This window comes from Paramisgurnus dabryanus, chromosome 15 (assembly GCF_030506205.2).
Source record: "Paramisgurnus dabryanus chromosome 15, PD_genome_1.1, whole genome shotgun sequence".
Taxonomy (NCBI): Eukaryota; Metazoa; Chordata; class Actinopteri; order Cypriniformes; family Cobitidae; genus Paramisgurnus; species Paramisgurnus dabryanus.
In genome coordinates, this window is record NC_133351.1 from 7,350,541 (window position 1) to 7,371,192 (window position 20,652).

The window sequence follows — 20,652 nt, forward strand, 5'->3', positions numbered from 1 at the left end:
TTATAGACACACCTGGACCACCACTCAACCTGGTTGTTAAGGAGACCTCAAAGAGCCATGCATCCATAACTTGGGATGCTCCATTAATTGATGGTGGTAGTCCTATTAAGAGCTATGTTGTTGAAAAACGTCTGGCCGAGAGAAAAGCATGGACTTGTGTTGCTCCTGAGTGTTCCAAAACTTCTTTCAGAATTACTAATCTTGAAGCTGGTAAAGCTTACTGTTTCAGAGTCCTAGCTGAAAATATATACGGCATTGGGGAGAGTTGTGAGACAGCAGGACCAGTCAAAGCCTCAGGTGAGACTTCTTGGTTCCATCATATTGCACATGACATAACCATTTTAAGTTGTATACTACAAAATAAATACAATGACTATATTCATTCATTAGACTTATTAACAAAGGAAGGACTTTTTTATAATACTGACTAAGGCTTTTTAATAATACTGAATGTTATATTTCACAGAACAACCTGGACCTGTTACAGACTTTAAAGCCATAGAGGTCACCAAGAATTCTTGCTCTCTTGTTTGGAAGAAACCAATCAGTGATGGCGGAAGCCACATTGTTGCATATATACTAGAGATCTGTGAAGGTGGAGACAAATGGAAGTTGCTCATGAGGTCCAAGCTCACACAGTACACAATGACTGATCTTACAGAAGGCAAGGAATACTTATTCAGAGTCAAAGCCATTAATGAAGCAGCTGACGGACCCATAACTGAGCTTGCTGTCTTGGCTAAAGATCAAATAGGTATTCACGTAGTGCACCTAACATTTGTTTTTTTTTGTCTCGATTGTTATGCAACAACATCCATTACATGTGCCATGTTTTTTGTCTATTTACAGTTCTGCCAGACTGTAATCTGAAAGGCTTTCCTGATTCTAGCTATGTGGCCAAGGAAGGAAGTACTGTTCGTCTCAATATTCCTATTACTGGTATCCCTGCTCCAGTAGTCACATGGAGAAAGGGTGATGTTACTTTATCTGATAGTGGAAGAATATCGGTTGAATCAACTGCAACAAACACAATTTTGCTGATTCGTGATTGTAGTAGAAGTGATGCTGGCAAATTTCTCCTCAATTTGAGAAACACTGCTGGGACAAAGGAATCAGCTATTGACTTTAAAGTTGTTGGTAAGCCTGGAATCTGCACAGGCCCCTTTAAGTTTGATGAAATCACAGCAGAAGGAATTACTGTAGAATGGGGTCCACCCAAAGATGATGGTGGATCAGAAGTTTCCAATTATATTTTGGAAAAAAGACAATCTACTGCCAACAAGTGGGCCACAGTAGCTTCTGCAATTCAGAAAAACACAATGAGGGTTACAAGACTTCATGATGGAACAGAATATATCTTTAGAGTTTGTGCAGAGAATAAATATGGAGTTGGGGAGTTCCTCAGGTCTGACCCAGTGACTGCTAAACATCCATTCAGTAAGTATTTAAAAGAATATGTTTTAATCTTTGATGAAATATTCGTCATATTCAAAATGTTTTTTTACAAATCTACACTTTGCCTCGCCTCAGATGCACCAGAGGCTCCAGCACCACCTGAGATTGTGAACATTCGCCATGAGTCTGCAATTCTTACATGGTCTGATCCAAAAGATACTGGAGGATCACCCATCACTGGTAAAAACATACCTTTACATTCTTTACTATAGCTTTATTTCCATTATTTTTGTTGCATGTATGCAAAATATATTTTCTTTCTATTCCTAACATAGGATATTACGTGGAATTCAAAGACAGAAATAGCTTAATGTGGAAGAGAGCCAGCAAGACACCTTTGAGAATTAAAGAATGCAGAGTGACTGGCTTGATTGAGGGTCTAGAATATGAATTTAGGGTAATAGCTATGAATGTAGCTGGCCTTGGAAAGCCAAGCAAACCAACAGAGTCACTTGTTGCTCTTGATCCAATTGGTGAGTCTGCTCTCTTTTAACTTAGATTTAACATTTGTAATAAGTAAGAAAATATCACAAATAGGGTTATTTTACAATAAATTATGTCTTTTTTCTGTAGATCCTCCTGGAAAACCTGATGTGATCAGTGTCACAAGAAACAGTGTGACACTTATTTGGACTAAACCCAAGTATGATGGTGGCCACAAACTGACTGGCTATATTGTTGAAAAACTAGAGCATCCAGGAAAAGTGTGGGCCAAAGCCAACCACGTGAATATCCAAAGCTGTGCATTCACTGTAACAGACCTACGAGAGAACTCCACATATGAATTCAGAATAAGAGCTAAGAATGCTGCAGGGGCTATCAGTGCTCCCTCAGAGAAAACTGAGCCTCTTGTGTGCAAGGATGAATATGGTAAGACATGTTAAGGTTTAAATGAATTACTATAAAAATCTAAAAACATAACACTGATTTCAAACTTTCAATGTTTTATAGAACCACCTACTATCACAATTGATCCTGAAATGAAGGATGGTGTAACTGTAAAGGCTGGAGAAACAATTGTCATAACTGCATCCAGTATTCTTGGCAAACCTCCCCCTACAGCTGTGTGGTCTAAGGGTGGAAGAGAATTTAAGTCTTCAGATATTGTCGAAATTACAAGCACTCCCACAACTTCAACTTTGTCTATTAAGTATGCCAACAGAAAGAACACTGGAGAATACACTATTACTGCAAGCAATCCATTTGGCATCAAAGAAGAAAAGGTTAAAGTTAAAATCCTAGATGTGCCTGGACCTCCAGGTCCTATTGAACCCAGCAGTGTCTCTGCTGAGAAATGCACATTGACATGGTTGCCACCAGAAGAGGATGGTGGCAGCAGTATCAAATCATACATAATAGAAAAAAGAGAAACCAGCCGCCTACTTTGGACAAAGCTTGCTGAAGATGTCATGGATTGCCGCTGTGTTGCCAGCAAATTGATTAAGGGAAATGAATACATATTCCGTGTTTCAGCTGTTAATCAATATGGCATTGGTGATGCAACACAGTCTGCACCAGTTAAAATGGTTGATAGCTTTGGTAAGCTTCTTTTTCTATTTTACAAAAACAAATGGTCAATTACCTTTAATACTTATGTTATTTCAAAAATGTTTTTTTCCCTTCTTTTGCAGGACCCCCTGGGCCACCATCAAAACCAGAAATTGATAATGTCAGTGGAACTGCTGTAACCATTTCCTGGAAGAGACCAATTGTAGATGGAGGATGTGACATTAGAGGCTATAGTGTTGAAAGAAAAGAGAGAAGGGGTTTGAGATGGGTGAGAGCCTCAAAGAAGATAATTTCAGATCTTCGTTATAAGGTTTCAGGCCTGACAGAGGGAGTTGAATATGAATTCCGTGTAACTGCAGAGAATAAAGCTGGTTTTGGTGAACCCAGTGAGCCATCACAACCTGTACTGACAAAGGATGTTGCATGTAAGTTGAAAAAAAAACTATAAATATTTTGATTTTCTCAGATTTGTTTAAAAGCTGTTTAATTTTATGTGTTTGATCTTTTTTTTAAAGATCCACCTGGGCCTCCATCCAATCCAAGAATTACTGATACCACCAAAACGACTGCTACATTTAACTGGGGCAGACCTTTCTATGATGGTGGACTTGATATTTTAGGATACATTGTTGAGCATAAAAAGGAAGGAGATGATGATTGGGTTAAAGACACAACAACTCTACTGAGAATAACTGAATTTGTAGTTTCAAATCTACAATCAGGAGGAAAGTATCATTTCAGAGTCAGTGCAATGAATTCCGAAGGACTTGGGGAACCCTCTGAAGTTGAGAAAGTTGTAGAACTTGTGGATAGAGAAGAGATCCCTGACTTTGAACTTGATGCAGAACTTAGAAGAACACTTGTCGTGAGATCAGGTGCTTCAATCCGTATATTTGTCATGATCAAGGGCCGTCCAGCTCCAGAAGTAACATGGTATAAAGAAGATGTTCCTCTCAAAGGTCGTGCTCACATTGACACTACTGAATCATACACTCTAGTAGTCATCCCTGAGTGTACAAGATATGATGCTGGTAAATATGTTCTGACATTAGAGAATGTTGCTGGAAAGAAGACTGGATTTGTCAATGTTCGTGTTGTTGACACTCCAGGGCCTCCAATAAATTTGAAACCAAGAGAAATTACAAAACATAGCATCACTCTACATTGGGAGATTCCATTTATTGATGGTGGTTCAAAAATCAAAAATTATATTATTGAGAAGCGTGAGGCAACAAGAAAGGCTTACTCAGTCATTTCTACCAACTGGCAGAAATGTTCCTACAAGATTCCAGATTTAGAAGAAGGAGCTGAATATTTTTTCAGAGTGTCAGCAGAAAACGAAATGGGCATTGGTGAACCAGCAGAGACACCCCAACCGATCAGAGCTTCTCAGGCTCCTTCTGCACCAGATAATCTGATTGTTTCAAATGTGTCTAGGGATACAGCGACTCTTGCATGGACAAAACCAAAATATGATGGTGGGACTCGAATCACTGGCTATGTAATAGAGGCTCAACAGAAAGATTTTGATCACTGGACCCATGTGACAACAATTAAAGCATTGGACTTTACTGCAACAGATTTGGTGGAAAATGCAGAATATGTGTTCCGCATCTTTGCTGTGAACAGCTCAGGCAGGAGTGAACCTCGTGAAAGTCGACCTGTTGTAATCAAGGAGCAAACCACAGTTCCAGGATTTGACCTTAGAAGCATATACCAGAGGATTGTGGTAGCTAAGGCAGGCGATAATCTTAAAGTAGAGATTCCAGTTATGGGTTGTCCAAGGCCACATGTTGTATGGAAAAAAGAAGATCAGGAACTTAAACAGACACAGAGAATCAACACTGAAAACACCACAACGTCTACCATTCTCAACATTAATGAAATAAGGAGGAAAGATGGAGGACAGTATTCAATGACTGGAAAGAATATCATAGGAACTGTGACTGAAACCATTACTGTTCAAGTACATGATATTCCAGGACCTCCAACTGGACCAGTAAAGCTGGATGAAGTTTCTTGTGACTATGTTCTAATATCATGGGATGCTCCAGAAAATGATGGAGGAGTGCCTATTAATAATTACATTGTTGAGATGCGTGAGACCACTGGGACATCCTGGGTGGAACTGGCAGCAACTGTTATCCGCACAACATTCAAAGCTGCACGCCTTACAACTGGAATTGAATATCAATTCCGTGTCAAAGCTGAGAACCGCTATGGAGTTGGGCCTTACATAACATCAGAAGCAGTAGTGGCTGCTTATCCATTTGATGTTCCAGGGCAGCCTGGAATTCCACAAATAGTTGCTTTCACTAAGGATTCAATGACAATCAGTTGGAATGAACCTTCTTCAGATGGTGGTAGCCCAATTTTGGGATACCACATTGAGAGGAAAGAGAAGAACAGCATTCTCTGGCAGAGAATCAGCAAAGCTTTAGTGATTGGCAACATGTTTAAATCGTCAGGTTTGATTGATGGAATTGCATATGAATTCCGTGTTATTGCAGAAAATATTGCTGGTCTCAGTAAAGCAAGCAAACCCTCTGAGATGGCATATGCACTTGATCCTGTTGACCCTCCTGGTCAACCTGTGGCCCTTAATATAACCAGACATGAAGTAACTCTTCAGTGGACAAAGCCTGAGAATGATGGTGGCTTTTCAATAACTGGATATACAGTGGAAAAAAGAGAGCTGCCCAATGGTCGCTGGCTTAAAGCCAACTTCAGCAACGTTCATGAGACAAGCTTTACTGTAAGTGGTCTCACAGAAGATGCTTCTTATGAATTCCGTGTTCTGGCAAGGAACTCAGCCGGAGCTGTCAGCAAACCATCTAAATCTTCAGAGATCATTGTCTGCAGGGATGATATAGAGGAGCCAAAGATTGATGTTGATGCAAGTTTCAATAGTGTAGTGGTTGTGAAGGCAGGAGAGGTGTTTAAGCTCGATGCAAATGTTACGGGTCGCCCACTTCCATCATTGGTTTGGACTAAAGATGGAAAGGAGCTGGAGGAGACAGGAAAGCTAGATATCAAAATAGGAGATTTCTATACTTGCTTGATTCACAAAGATTCTTTACGTAGAGATGGTGGTGCATACACTCTAACTGCTAGCAATCCTGGAGGATTTGCCAAATTTGTCTTTAATGTTAAAATTCTTGACAGACCTGGCCCACCTGAGGGACCACTTCATGTCACAGATATGACAACAGAGAAATGTATTCTGTCATGGCTGCCACCAATTCATGATGGAGGAGCAAAGATTGAATATTACATAATTCAAAGGCGAGAAACAAGTAGACTTACTTGGACAAATGTAGCCACAGAATTACAAGTTAACCGTTATAAGGTTACCAAATTGCTAACTGGAAATGAATATATCTTTCGAGTCATGGCTGTGAACAAATATGGAGTTGGAGAACCTCTGGAATCAGAGCCTGCTGTTGCAACCAACCCGTATGTGCCTTCTGATCCTCCACAGACACCAGAAGTAACTGCTATCACAAAAGATTCCATGGTAGTTTGTTGGGGACATCCAGAATACGATGGAGGAAGTAGTATAATTACCTACATTATTGAAAGGAGAGATAAAACTGGTCTTCGTTGGGTAAAATGCAATAAAAGGACAGTTACTGATTTGCGCTTCAAAGTCTCTGGTCTAACAGATGGACATGAGTATGAATTTAGAATCTTTGCTGAAAATGCTGCTGGCTTAAGTGCCCCAAGCCCTACAAGTCCATTCTATAAGGCATGTGACACAATATTCAAACCTGGCCCACCTGGAAATCCTAGAGTTCTAGACACATCTAAATCATCTATAACTATTGCATGGAATAAACCAGTTTATGATGGTGGTTCAGATATCACAGGATATACTGTTGAAACTTGCCTGCCTGAGGAAGATGAATGGACAATTGTCACTCCAAGAAAAGGACTAACAGCCACATCATTCACTATAACAAACCTTACAGAAAACCAAGAATATAAGATCAATATTTCAGCTCTTAACTGTGAGGGTGTTGGTGAACCTGCCTCTGTCCCTGGTTCTCCTAAAGCAGAAGATAGACTTCTTCCACCTGAAATTGAGCTTGACTCAGACCTTCGCAAATTAATCAACATCAGAGCTTGTGGCACCTTAAGATTATTTGTGCCATTTAAAGGAAGACCTGCACCAGAAGTCAGATGGTCAAGGGAGAATGGCGAACCCCTTGATAAAGCCTCTATTGAGATTACACCATCCTTCACTACACTGCGTATTGAGAATGTTAACAGATATGATGGAGGAAAATATATGCTCACAGTGGAAAATTGTTCAGGAGTTAAATCAGCTTTTATTAATGTCCGTGTGCTTGACACTCCTGATGCGCCACAAAACCTTACAATCAGAGAAATCACAAAAGATTCAGTTTCACTTATCTGGGATCCCCCAATCATTGATGGAGGATCAAGAATCAGGCATTACATTGTTGAAAAACGTGAATCTACAAGAAAAGCATACTCGATTGTTAATGCTTCTTGCCCCAAAACAAGTTGGAGAATTGGTGATTTACAAGAGGGAAACATGTATTGTTTCAGAGTTTTGGCTGAGAATGAGTATGGTGTTGGTCTTCCAGTAGAGACACAAGAGGCTATCAAAGTCTCTGAGAGGCCTCTTCCTCCTGGTAAAGTGACTCTAAAGGAGGTAACTGGCAACAGTGTAACACTTTCTTGGGAGAAGCCAGACCATGATGGAGGAAGCAGAATTACTGGTTACATTGTTGAAATGCAGGGAAAATATAGTGAAAAGTGGACCCAAGTTATGACTGTTAAACTAACAGAGGCGGTTGTTGTTGGTCTGATACAAGGTGAAGAATACTCCTTCCGTATTTCTGCAACTAATGAAAAGGGGACTAGTGATCCACGTCAACTTAATGTTCCTGTGGTTGCTATGGACGTTGTTATAACTCCTACTTTCAAACATTTATTTAGCACATACAGTGTTCTGGCAGGAGATGATCTTAAAATTGATGTACCTTATGTTGCTCAGCCCAAGGCAGCAGTTTCCTGGCATAAAGATGGTGTTGCACTAAAAGAGACAACAAGAGTAAATTCTGAAGTAGCCGAGAATCACCTTTACCTTGTGATAAAGGAGGCCACACGAGATGATGTGGGCAAATATACTATTAAACTGACAAACTCTGCAGGTGAGGCTACAACAGATATCAGTGTGATTATACTTGATAAACCTGGCCCTCCTACTGGTCCAATCAAAATAGATGAGGTAACAGCAGATAGTGTTACCCTTTCATGGCAGCCACCAGAGTATGAAGGTGGATGTTCTATTAATAACTACATTGTGGAAAAGAGAGACACATCTACCACAAACTGGCAGATTGTGTCTGCAACAGTAGCTAGAACAACCATAAAAGCTGCAAGATTGAAAACTGGGTGTGAGTATCAATTTAGGGTTGCTGCTGAAAATCGATATGGAAAGAGTTCAGTTCTTCTTTCCGACACTGTTGTTGCACAATATCCCTTTGAGACTCCAAGTCCACCCGGAACTCCTACTATACAATCTGCAACCAAAGAAAGTATGGTTATTGTGTGGAACAAACCAAATAATGATGGAGGAAGCAAGATTTTAGGATATCACCTTGAGAGCAAGGAAAGAAACAGCCTCTTATGGGTGAAACAAAACAAAACGCTTATCCCAGACACACGATTCAAGATAGGTAACCTTGAAGAGGGCATAGAATATGAATTTAGAGTTTATGCAGAAAATATAGTGGGTCTAAGCAAAGCAAGCAAAGTATCCGAAATCAGGGTGGCAAGAGATCCATGTGATCCTCCAGGAAAACCTGAAGCAGTGATTGTCACGAGAAGCTCTGTAACACTTAGATGGACACCACCACAGTTTGATGGTGGCAGCAAAATCATTGGATACCTCATTGAGAAAAAAGAGTTGCCTAGTGGCCGGTGGATGAAAGCCAGTTTTACAAATATTATTGAGACCGAATTTATTGTTAGTGGCTTGGTAGAAGAACAGCAATATGAGTTCCGTATTATTGCAAGAAATGCTGCTGGTGTGTCCAGTGCTCCATCAGATAGTACCGGTGCTATTACAGCAAAGGATGAAGTTGATCCACCCCAAATTGACTTGGATGCCAAATATTCTCAAACTATTGTTGTTAATGCTGGGGAATCATTCAAAGTTGAAGCAGGAATACTTGGCAAACCTATTCCTTCAGTTCATTGGATAAAAGCAAATGAAGAACTTACAAATACGGCTAGGCTTGAAATCAAGAATACTGACTTCACAACTATTCTCAGTGTAAAGGAGGCTATTCGTGTTGATGGAGGCCAGTATACGTTGCAACTGAAAAATGTTGGTGGAGAGAAATCAGTAAGTGTCAATGTAAAGGTTCTAGACAGACCTGGGCCCCCAGAAGGCCCCATTTCTATCTATGGGGTTACCAGTGAAAAGTGTTCCATTGCATGGAAAACTCCACTGCATGATGGAGGCGCTGACGTGTCTCATTACATTGTTGAAAGAAGAGAGACCAGCAGATTAGTTTGGACGGTTGTGGAACCGAAGGTGCAAACCCTTAATCTCAAGATCACAAAATTACTTCCTGGAAATGAATATATTTTCAGAGTGATGCCTGTAAATAAATATGGAATCGGTGAGCCTCTTGAATCTGATGCAGTAATTGCTGCAAATCCATTTGTGCCACCTGATGCACCAAGCAATGTTGAAGTGTCAAATATAACAAAGGATTCAATGGTTATTACCTGGGAAAGACCCACTAATGATGGTGGCAACCCAATTTCAGGATATATTGTTGAAAAAAGAGACAAAGAAGGCGTTAGATGGACAAGATGCAACAAACGTGGAGTAAGTGAACTACGCTTTAGAGTAACAGGACTTCTTGAAAATCGAAGTTATGAATTCCGTGTGTCTGCTGAGAATGCAGCTGGAGTTGGTAAACCAAGTTCACCCACCGTGTACTTCAAGGCAGTGGATCCAGTCTTCAAGCCAGGTCCACCAAACAACCCTAAGGTTATTGATGTCTCAAGAGCATCTGTTGTCCTGCATTGGGGAAAGCCTATTTATGATGGTGGTTGTGAGATTCAAGGCTATATTGTTGAAGCATGTGAAGGTACATCCGATGAATGGATGATATGCACACCACCGTCAGGAATAACAGAAACAAGATTCGAAGTTAAAAAACTGCTTGAAAAACATGAGTATAAATTCAGAATATGTGCTATAAACAAGGTTGGTCTTGGGGAAACTGCTGATATACCAGGATCCATTCTCTTGGATGATAAACTTGAGGCACCAGATATTGATCTTGATGCAGACCTCAGAAAGATGATCACTGTTAGGGCTGGAGGCTCACTCAGATTGTTTGTTCCTATCCGTGGCCGGCCCACCCCTGAAGTCAAGTGGGGAAAGGCTGAAGGTGAAATCAACGAGACAGCACAAATTGACATTACTAGCAGTTTCACATCACTCATAATTGAAAATGTTAATAGATTTGACAGTGGAAAATACACTTTAACGCTGGAAAATGCAAGTGGGACAAAAACCGCATTTATTAGTGTTAAAGTATTGGATACACCTGATGCACCCGCAAACTTCCGTGTGAAGGAAATAACCAAGAATTCAGTCACTCTTACCTGGGAGCCACCTTTACTGGATGGTGGTGCTAAGATAAAAAATTACATTGTTGAAAAACGAGAGAGTACAAGAAAAGTATACTCTCCTGTTGCTACATGCAACAAGATGACATGGAAAATCGAACCACTGCCAGAGGGAGGCATCTATTTCTTTAGAGTTCTTGCTGAAAATGAACACGGTATTGGGTTGCCTGCAAAAACCCCAGAACCACTTAAAATCTCAGAAGTGCCACAGCCCCCTGGTAAAGTTTCTGTAGTGGATGTTACACGGAAGAGTGTGTCCCTTGCCTGGGAAAAACCAGAACATGATGGAGGCAGCAGAATTACCCACTATGAAGTTGAAATGCAGGCAATGGATCAAGATAAATGGTCCATTTGTGCTCAAGTGAAAACCCTTGATGCTGTTGTAACTAATTTAGCCCAAGGTGAGGAGTACAATTTCAGAGTCATTGCAGTAAATGACAAAGGAAAAAGTGATCCCAGACTCCTGGCCAATCCTGTGGTTGCTAAAGACCTCACTATTGAGCCCTCAGTGAGAACAAAGCTTAGTTCCTACAGTGTACAGGTTGGACAAGATTTGAAAATTGAAGCACGAATAACTGGCCATCCAAAACCAACCATTACGTGGACCAAAGATGGTTCAGCTCTGAAACAGACAACAAGAGTAAATGTTGCTGACACTGCACAACAAACCACCTTAAACATCAAAGATGCAACAAGAGAAGATGGTGGTATGTATACCATTGCTGTGGCTAATGTACTTGGCCAGGCGGAAACCACTGTTGAAATAATTATACTTGAAAAACCTGGCCCACCAACAGGCCCAGTCAGGATTGATGAAGTAAGTGCAGAGAGCATAACACTTTCTTGGGACCCACCAACATATACTGGAGGCTGCCAGATTTCAAATTATATTGTCCAAAAAAGAGATACTACTACAACCAACTGGGTAGTAGTTTCTGCCACAGTGGCAAGGACTACACTTAAAGTTGGAAATTTAAAAACTGGAGCTGAATACCAGTTTAGGATCTTTGCTGAGAATAGATATGGTAAAAGCTATGGTATTGACTCAGACCCAGTACTTGCCCAGTATCCTTTCAAAGAGCCCGGGCCTCCAGGAACCCCATTTGTGTCTGCGCACACAAAAGACTCTATGGTTGTTCAATGGCACAAACCAGTCTCAGATGGTGGAAGTGCTATTTTAGGATATCATCTTGAGAGAAAAGAGAAAAATAGTATTCTTTGGACAAAGATCAATAAAACACTTATTCAAGACACCAGATTTAAAACCTCTCCATTGGAGGAGGGCATTGAATATGAGTTCAAAGTGTATGCTGAAAACATAGTTGGAATTGGAAATTGTAGCAAAATCTCTGAGGGTTGTGTGGCACGTGATCCATGTGATCCACCAGGCACACCTGTGCCAGTGATTGTGACAAGGCACTCAGTTAAACTCAGATGGACTCCGCCAGTATACGATGGAGGCAGTCTTGTCACTGGATATGTTGTGGAGAAACGTGACCTGCCAGAAGGCCGTTGGATGAAAACTAGTTTTACAAACATTCTTGAAACGGAATTTACAGTCACAGGTCTGACAGAAGACTGCAAATATGATTTCAGAGTTATTGCCAGAAATGGAGCTGGATCCGTCAGTAGACCCTCTGAAAGCACAGGTTCAATTACAGCCAAGGATGAAGTTGATCCACCAACCTATGAGATCGCATCAGAGTATAGCCAAATTTTGACAGTGAATGCTGGAGAAACATTTACGCTGGAAGCATCTGTATTAGGAAAGCCAATTCCAACAATGCAGTGGTTTAAGGGTGATGTGGAAGTTGAAAATTCAGCAAGAGCAGAGATCAAAAACACAGATTTCAAGGCAATTCTTGTTGTTAAAGATGCCATTAGAATTGATGGAGGACAATACACACTACACCTCACTAATGTAGCAGGAACTAAAACTGTTCCTTTCAATGTCAGAGTGCTTGATAGACCTGGCCCCCCTGAAGCACCTTTCACTGTCTCAGGTGTAACATGTGAGAAGTGTTCATTGTCATGGCTACCGCCACTGCATGATGGTGGGAGCAGTATTTCCCATTATATTATACAGAAGAGAGAAACAAGTCGTCTTGCTTGGACTGTAGTTTCAAGTGACTGTGTAGCAACCATGTGTAAAGTTACAAAGCTTCTTAAAGGAAATGAATACATCTTCCGTGTCATGGCTGTCAACAAATATGGTGAAGGTGAACCACTTGAATCTGCACCAGTAATTATGAAAAATCCTTTTGTTCCACCTGGGCCACCAAAAGACATAGAAATAACAAATATTTCAAGGGACTCTATGACAGTATGCTGGACTCGTCCTGATAGTGATGGTGGAAGTGAGATTGTTGGTTACATTGTTGAGAAGCGAGACAGAGCTGGGGTCCGATGGACAAAATGTAACAAACGCAGAATCACAGACTTACGATTTAGAGTGATGGGCTTGACAGAGGATCATGAATATGAATTCAGGTTATCTGCAGAGAATGCTGCAGGTGTTGGGCAACCAAGTCCACCGACTATTTACTACAAAGCTTGCGATCCAACATTTAAGCCTGGTCCACCAACTAATGCACACCTTGTTGACACCACAAAGAATTCAGTCACCATTGCATGGAGTCGACCAATTTATGATGGTGGTTTGGACATCCAGGGCTATGTTGTTGAGATATGTAAAGCTGATGAAGAAGAATGGATCACATGTACTCCACCCACTGGAATAAATGATACTAAATTTACAGTTACTAAACTTATTGAACACCAAGAATACAAAATTCACATATGTGCCTTAAATAAGCTGGGTGTTGGTGAGCCAGTGGCCATCCAAGGAACTGTAAAACCAGTGGATAAGATGGATGCCCCTGAAATTGAGCTTGACTCCGAGTTGAGGAAAGGTGTTGTTTTACATGCTGGAGGATCTACGAAAATCTGGATACCTTTTAAAGGACGCCCCACTCCTGAGATAACCTGGACCAAGGATGATGGAGATTTGTCAGATAGGGTTCAAATAGAAAAGGGACCAGATTACACTCAGCTGTCAATCAATATATGTGAGAGAAATGATGCTGGAAAATATACTCTGACTTTAGAAAATAATGCTGGTACTAAGTCAGCATTTGTCTCAGTAAGAGTACTGGATACACCTGGTGCTCCACTGAACCTTGCTGTAAAAGATGTAACGAGAAATTATGTCACCCTTGTTTGGGAGCCTCCACTCATTGATGGTGGCTCAAAAATAAAAAATTATATAGTTGATAAGCGTGACTCTAAAAGAAAAGGATTTACAAATGTTACTACCAAATGCACCAAGACAAGCTTCCGAGTTGGGGATCTTACTGAAGGTGGAATTTATTATTTCAGAGTCATGGCAGAAAATGAGTTTGGAATTGGTCTGCCTGTGGAAACAGAAGAATCTGTAAAGACAGCTGATCCTCCTTTGCCAGTTGGTAAGGTCACTTTGACTGATGTGACAAAGACCACAGCATCACTGTCTTGGGATAAACCAGATCACGATGGTGGTAGTAGAATCTTAGGATATTACATTGAGATGCAGCCAGAAGGATTAGAAGAGTGGGTAGTAGCAGCTGTCACCAAGACATGTGAAGGTACAGTCACAGGACTCAGTTCAGGACAAGAGTACTTTTTCAGAATTTTAGCCTACAATGAAAAGGGAAAAAGTGATCCAAGACCATTAGCAGCTCCTGTCATTGCTAAAGATGTTACTATTGAACCAAGCTTCAAATTACTATTTAACACATACAGTGTTAAATCTGGTGAAGATCTCAAAGTGGAAATACCATTTAGAGGACGCCCAGCTCCGAAGATTGCATGGTCAAAAGATGGACAAGCACTGAAAGAAACAACGAGATTAAATGTTTCAAGCACTTCAACATTATCCGTTCTTAAAATTAAAGATGCAAATAGGGAAGATTCTGGAAAATACACAATTATGGCTACAAACAATGTAGGTACAGTCACAGAGGAGATTGGCATAGTCATCCTTGATAAACCAGGTCCACCAGTTGGACCAGTCAAAATTGATGAAGTAAGTGCCAACTATGTTACCATCTCTTGGGAGCCACCAGTATACACAGGTGGGTGTCAGATAAACAACTACATAGTGGAAAAACGTCGTACAACCACTACCAACTGGCAGACTGTTTCAGCAACCATTGCTCGAACCACAATCAAAATATCTAAATTACAGACTGGTATAGAATATCAGTTTAGAGTGTTTGCTGAGAATAGATATGGGAAGAGCACATCATTGGATTCAATACCAGTTGTTGTCAGTTATCCATTCACTGAGCCAGCAGCTCCAGGTGCACCATTTGTTTCATCTGTGACAAAAGACCACATGTTAATTGAATGGAGACCACCCAGCAATAATGGTGGTAGCCCTGTGGTTGGGTATCACCTAGAGCGCAAGGAAAAGAACAGTATATTGTGGACAAAACTTAACAAGCTTCTTATCCCTGACACACGATTAAGAACAAATGGTCTAGAGGAGGGAATTGAATATGAATACAGGGTATATGCTGAAAATATTGCAGGAGTCAGTCCACCAAGCAAAGTCTCAGAAAGTGTTGTTGCACGTGATCCATGTGATCCCCCAGGAACACCTGAGGCCATTGTTATTACAAGAAACCTAATAACTCTTCAATGGGCTAAACCACAGTATGATGGTGGCAGTGCAATCACAGGATATATCATTGAAAGGAAAAAGCTGCCTGAAGGACGTTGGATGAAAGCAAGTTTCACAAATATCATAGAAACACAATTTACAATAACTGGACTAGAAGAAGAACAAAGATATGAGTTTAGAGTAATTGCCAGAAATGCAGCTGGTATTTTAAGTGTACCCTCTGAAAGCACTGGACCAGTTACTGCTCAGGATGAGATTGAAGCTCCATCAGTCTCAATGGATTCAAAATTTAAAGATGTGTTAATTGTAAAAGCTGGTGAGACCTTTACAATTGATGGTGACATTGCCGGTAAACCTCTCCCCGATATTGTGTGGCTTAAGGATGGAAAGGAAATTGATAGTGCCACTCCTAGAATGGAGATTAAATCCACCATCACACGGACGGTTCTTACGGTCAAGGACTGCATTAGAGTAGATGGTGGTAATTTCACCTTAAGTCTAAGTAACGTTGGTGGAACAAAGCAGGTACCCATTAATGTTAAGGTTCTTGATAGACCTGGTCCACCCGATGGTCCAATGAAAGTAACTGGTGTAACAGCAGAAAAATGTTATTTGCACTGGAGCCACCCATCCCATGATGGTGGAGCAAGTATTTCTCACTATATTATTGAAAAAAGGGAAACCAGCAGACTGTCTTGGACAGTGGTGGAACCCAAAATTCAAGCAATAAGTCACAAAGTTACTAAACTCTTACCAGGTAATGAGTACATATTTAGGGTCATGGCTGTAAACAAGTATGGCATTGGTGAGCCACTTGAATCAGAACCTGTCCTTGCAAAAAATCCTTTCAATATGCCCAGTCCACCTTCAACTCCAGAAGCAAGTGCGATCACCAGAGACTCAATTGTTCTCACATGGGAGCGGCCAGAGGATGATGGTGGATCACAAATTGATGGTTATGTTCTTGAGAAACGTGATAAAGAGGGTATTCGATGGACAAAGTGCAACAAGAAACGACTAAGTGACTTACGTTTTAGAGTCACTGGGCTGACAGAGGGACACTTCTATGAATTTAGAGTGTCTGCTGAGAATGCTGCTGGTGTGGGCAAACCAAGTGAACCATCTGAATATTACAAAGCTTGTGATGCAATTTATCCACCTGGTCCTCCTAACAATCCTAAAGTGACAGACCATTCAAGCACAACTGTTTCCTTGGCATGGAGCAGACCAATTTATGATGGTGGGGCAGCAATCTCAGGATACATTGTTGAGATGAAGGAAGTAAATGAAGATGATTGGACTGTGTGCACTCCACCAACTGGTGTACAAACAGCTCATTTTACTGTCAAAAAGCTAAAGGAAAATGCAGAATACAACTTCCGTGTTTGTGCAGTTAACATTGAGGGGGCTGGAGAGCATGTTGATGTCCCAGGGTCTGTAATTGCAGCTGAAAAACTTGAAGCTCCTGAGGTAGAACTTGATGCAGATCTTAGGAAATGTGTTACTGTGCGTGCCAGTGGAAAACTTCGCTTATTTGTAACCATAAGGGGAATGCCTGAGCCTGAGGTAAAGTGGACAAAGGCAGATGGAACCTTAACAGAGCGTGCTCAAATTGAAGTTACAAGCTCTTATACAATGCTTGTCATTGACAATGTTTCCCGGTTTGACACTGGCAAATATGTCTTGACTCTCATAAACAATATTGGCACAAAATCTGCATTTATTAATGTAAAAGTCCTTGACTCTCCAAGTGCTCCAATGAACTTTGAAATTAAGGATGTGAAGAGAGATTCAGTGCAACTACAATGGGAGCCTCCACAAATTGATGGTGGAGCCAAGATCACTCATTACATTGTGGAGAAGCGTGAAGCTAAAAGAATGGCATTCACTACTGTGACAAACAACTGTGTCAGGAATACATTCAAGGTTGATGATCTACAAGAAGGAGGTTTTTACCACTTCCGTGTATTAGCCGTAAATGAACTTGGTGTTGGTCTGCCTGCTGAGACCACAGAGGCAGTTAAAGTCTCCCAAGCACCTCTACCACCTGGTAAAGTCACAGTAGTTGATGTAACCCGCCACAGTGTTACTCTTGCATGGGAAAAGCCTGATCATGATGGTGGTAGCAAAATCACAGGCTACACTGTTGAAATGTTGACTGAAGGATCAGATAAATGGACTATATGTGCTACAGTAAAAGCACTGGAAGCCAAAATTGAAGGACTTTCAACAGGAGAGGAATATAGCTTTAGAATTTCAGCGCTTAATGACAAAGGAAAAAGTGATCCTAAACCACTTGGGGTACCTGTTGTGGCAAAGGATATTACTGTTGAACCTATTATTAATTTGCTTTTTAACACTTACAGTGTGAAAGCAGGTGATGATCTCAAAATAGATGTTCCATTCAGAGGCAGGCCTCAGCCAGAGGTTACATGGAAAAAGGATGGACAATTATTAAAGCAAACAACCAGAGTAAATGTTCTGCCATCAAAGACATCATCTAAAATCATTATCAAAGATGCAACAAGGGAGGATGCTGGGAAATATGAAATAACATTAACTAACTCGATTGGGGTTAAATCAGCAGAAATAACTGTCATTGTCCTTGACAAGCCAGGTCCACCAGGTGCAATCAGGGTGGATGAAGTAAGTGCTGATTTTATTTCATTGTCATGGGACCCTCCTGTTTATGATGGTGGCTGTCAAATCAATAATTATGTGGTTGAGAAAAGAGATACAACCACTACAACATGGCAGATTGTTTCAGCAACAGTTGCGCGGACATCAATTAAAGTAATTCGTCTAACACAAGGAATAGAATATCAATTCCGTATTGCTGCAGAGAACCGTTATGGTAAAAGCCATGCTGTAGACTCTCCCCCAGTAGTTGCACAATATGCCTTTACACCTCCAGGCCATCCAACTAGTCTTCAAGTTTCTCATGCCACTAAATCAGGAATGTTAGTAACATGGAACAGACCAGCAAGTGATGGTGGAAGTCCAGTCATTGGATATCACTTGGAGTGCAAGGACCAAAGCAGTATTCTTTGGACAAAGTTGAACAGAGGTCTTATTACAGAAACACATTTCAAAGTAACTGGTATAGAAGAAGGTCTTTACTATCAATACAGAGTATATGCTCAGAATTTAGCTGGCATTGGTCCCTGCACAAAGGCATGTGATCCTGTTGCTGCTCGCGATCCATGTGATCCTCCAGGTCAACCAATAATCATGAACATAACAAGAACATCAGTTTTTCTGTCCTGGGATAAACCTGAGTATGATGGTGGGGCCAAGGTGACTGGTTACATTGTTGAAAGAAAAGAACTTCCAGATGGCCGGTGGTTAAAGTGCAACTTTACCAACCTTCAAGAAACATTTTTTGATGTGACTGGCCTGACTGAAGATCAAAGATATGATTTCCGTATTATTGCAAAGAATTCAGCTGGTTTGTTTAGTGAACCATCAGAATGTACAGGACCTGTAACTGTAAAAGATGATGTTGATCCACCACGTATCACAATTGAAGATAAGTTAAGACAACTAGTTGTTGTGAAGGCTGGAGATCTACTGAGAATTGATGCTGAAATTTCTGGCCGTCCCATTCCTGTGATATCTTGGGCAAAGGACGGAAAAGAAATTGAAGCTAAAGCAAGAGTTGAGATTTCTTCAACACTTACTTCTACAACATTAATTGTAAGGGATGCCATTAGAAGAGACTCAGGACAATATGTTCTAACATTACACAATGTTGCTGGCACCAGATCATTAGCAGTGAACTGTAAGGTTCTGGACAGGCCTGGCCCATCATCTGGGCCTTTGGAAGTAAGTGGTTTAACTGCAGAGAAATGTACATTGTCATGGGGACCACCGCAAGAAAATGGTGGTGCTGAAGTTCAGCACTACATAGTTGAGAAACGTGAGACAAGTCGTCTTGCATGGACTCTAGTCTATGCAGAAATGAGGGCCACAACATGTAAAGTTACAAAGCTTCTCAAAGGTAATGAATACATATTTAGAGTTCTGGGAGTTAATAAATATGGAACCGGTGAAGTTCTAGAGAGTGATCCTGTAAAGGCAATGGATCCATTTACAATCCCTGCTGCACCAACAAATGTTGAAGTCACCAGTGTAACAAGCAATGCAATGACAATCTGCTGGGAAAGACCTGTGTCTGATGGCGGAAGTAGTATTTCTAGCTATGTGATTGAGAAACGTGAGAAAGCTGGTCTTCGTTGGGTCCGTGTTAACAAAAAGCCTGTTTATGACTTAAGAGTCAAAGCTTCAAATCTTCGTGAAGGATGTGAATATGAGTACAGAGTCTATGCAGAGAATGCTGCTGGTCTGAGTGCACCAAGTGTGCCCTGCCCACTTACAAAGGCAGAGGATCCATTGTTCCTTCCATCACCTCCAGCTAAACCTAAAGTAATTGATTCTTCCAAAACATCAGTAACACTATCTTGGAACAAACCTTTATTTGATGGTGGCTCTCCAGTTACAGGATACATGGTGGAATATAGAAACACCAATGATGAGGATTGGACAATCGGAGTCCATAACACTACAGGCACTGAGTTCACAGTGGTGGGACTCATTTCAGGGGCAGAGTATGTCTTTGTAGTCAGATCAATTAACAAGATTGGACCAAGTGAACCAAGCCCTGAAACCGATCCCCAGATAGCAAAGGACAGAGAAGATGAACCAGTTTTCCTCATCAGTAATGAAATGAGAAAGACACTGATTGTCAAAGATGGCAGTTCATTTACCCTCAGAGTCCCATTCAAGGGTAAGCCTGTACCACATGTAAGGTGGAACAAGCCAGATGTTGATCTGAGAGTGCGAGCTGCTATTGATACCACAGATAACTGCACATCTATTACAATTGAACAAGCTACAAGAGATGATGCAGGGAAATACACTGTAACCCTCCAAAATGTAGCTGGAACTGCTACACTGACATTGAGTGTTAAAGTCCTTGATTCTCCAGGACCACCAGGACTTATTAAAGTAAAGGAAGTTACAAAGAGCTCAGCAACTATTACATGGGACACGCCTGAGAATGAGGGTGGTGCTCCAGTCAAGAACTACCTTGTTGATATCCGTGAGACAACTAAAATGGGATGGACCAGAGTTACAGACAGCTGTCCCCGGCTAACTTATAGAGTGAATGATCTTCAAGAAGGGGGCGTTTATTATTTCAGAGTAACTGGCGAAAATGAATATGGTATAGGAGTACCACTTGAGACCAAAGAAGGAACTAAGATTACAGGTAAAACTTTATTACTCTTCACTGTAGTGCATATGTTGTTTGTTTATCATTTCAGACTTTTGGTTAAATC

At 41.0% G+C, this 20,652-nt stretch overlaps 1 protein-coding gene across 9 annotated transcripts in view; it reads left to right on the forward strand.

Annotated features, from left to right (window-relative positions):
- Positions 1-20,652, forward strand: part of ttn.2 (titin, tandem duplicate 2) — a 174,128-nt gene that overhangs the window by 128,605 nt on the left and 24,871 nt on the right. For all 9 annotated transcript variants that reach the window (XM_073812031.1, XM_065252143.1, XM_065252149.1 and 6 more), the window contains 9 exons: positions 7-297; positions 467-754; positions 850-1,437; positions 1,531-1,635; positions 1,731-1,928; positions 2,029-2,325; positions 2,407-2,994; positions 3,087-3,389; positions 3,480-20,582. In XM_073812031.1, the coding sequence (XP_073668132.1) occupies positions 7-297; positions 467-754; positions 850-1,437; positions 1,531-1,635; positions 1,731-1,928; positions 2,029-2,325; positions 2,407-2,994; positions 3,087-3,389; positions 3,480-20,582 (19,761 nt within the window). The remainder of the gene's footprint in view (positions 1-6; positions 298-466; positions 755-849; positions 1,438-1,530; positions 1,636-1,730; positions 1,929-2,028; positions 2,326-2,406; positions 2,995-3,086; positions 3,390-3,479; positions 20,583-20,652) is intronic.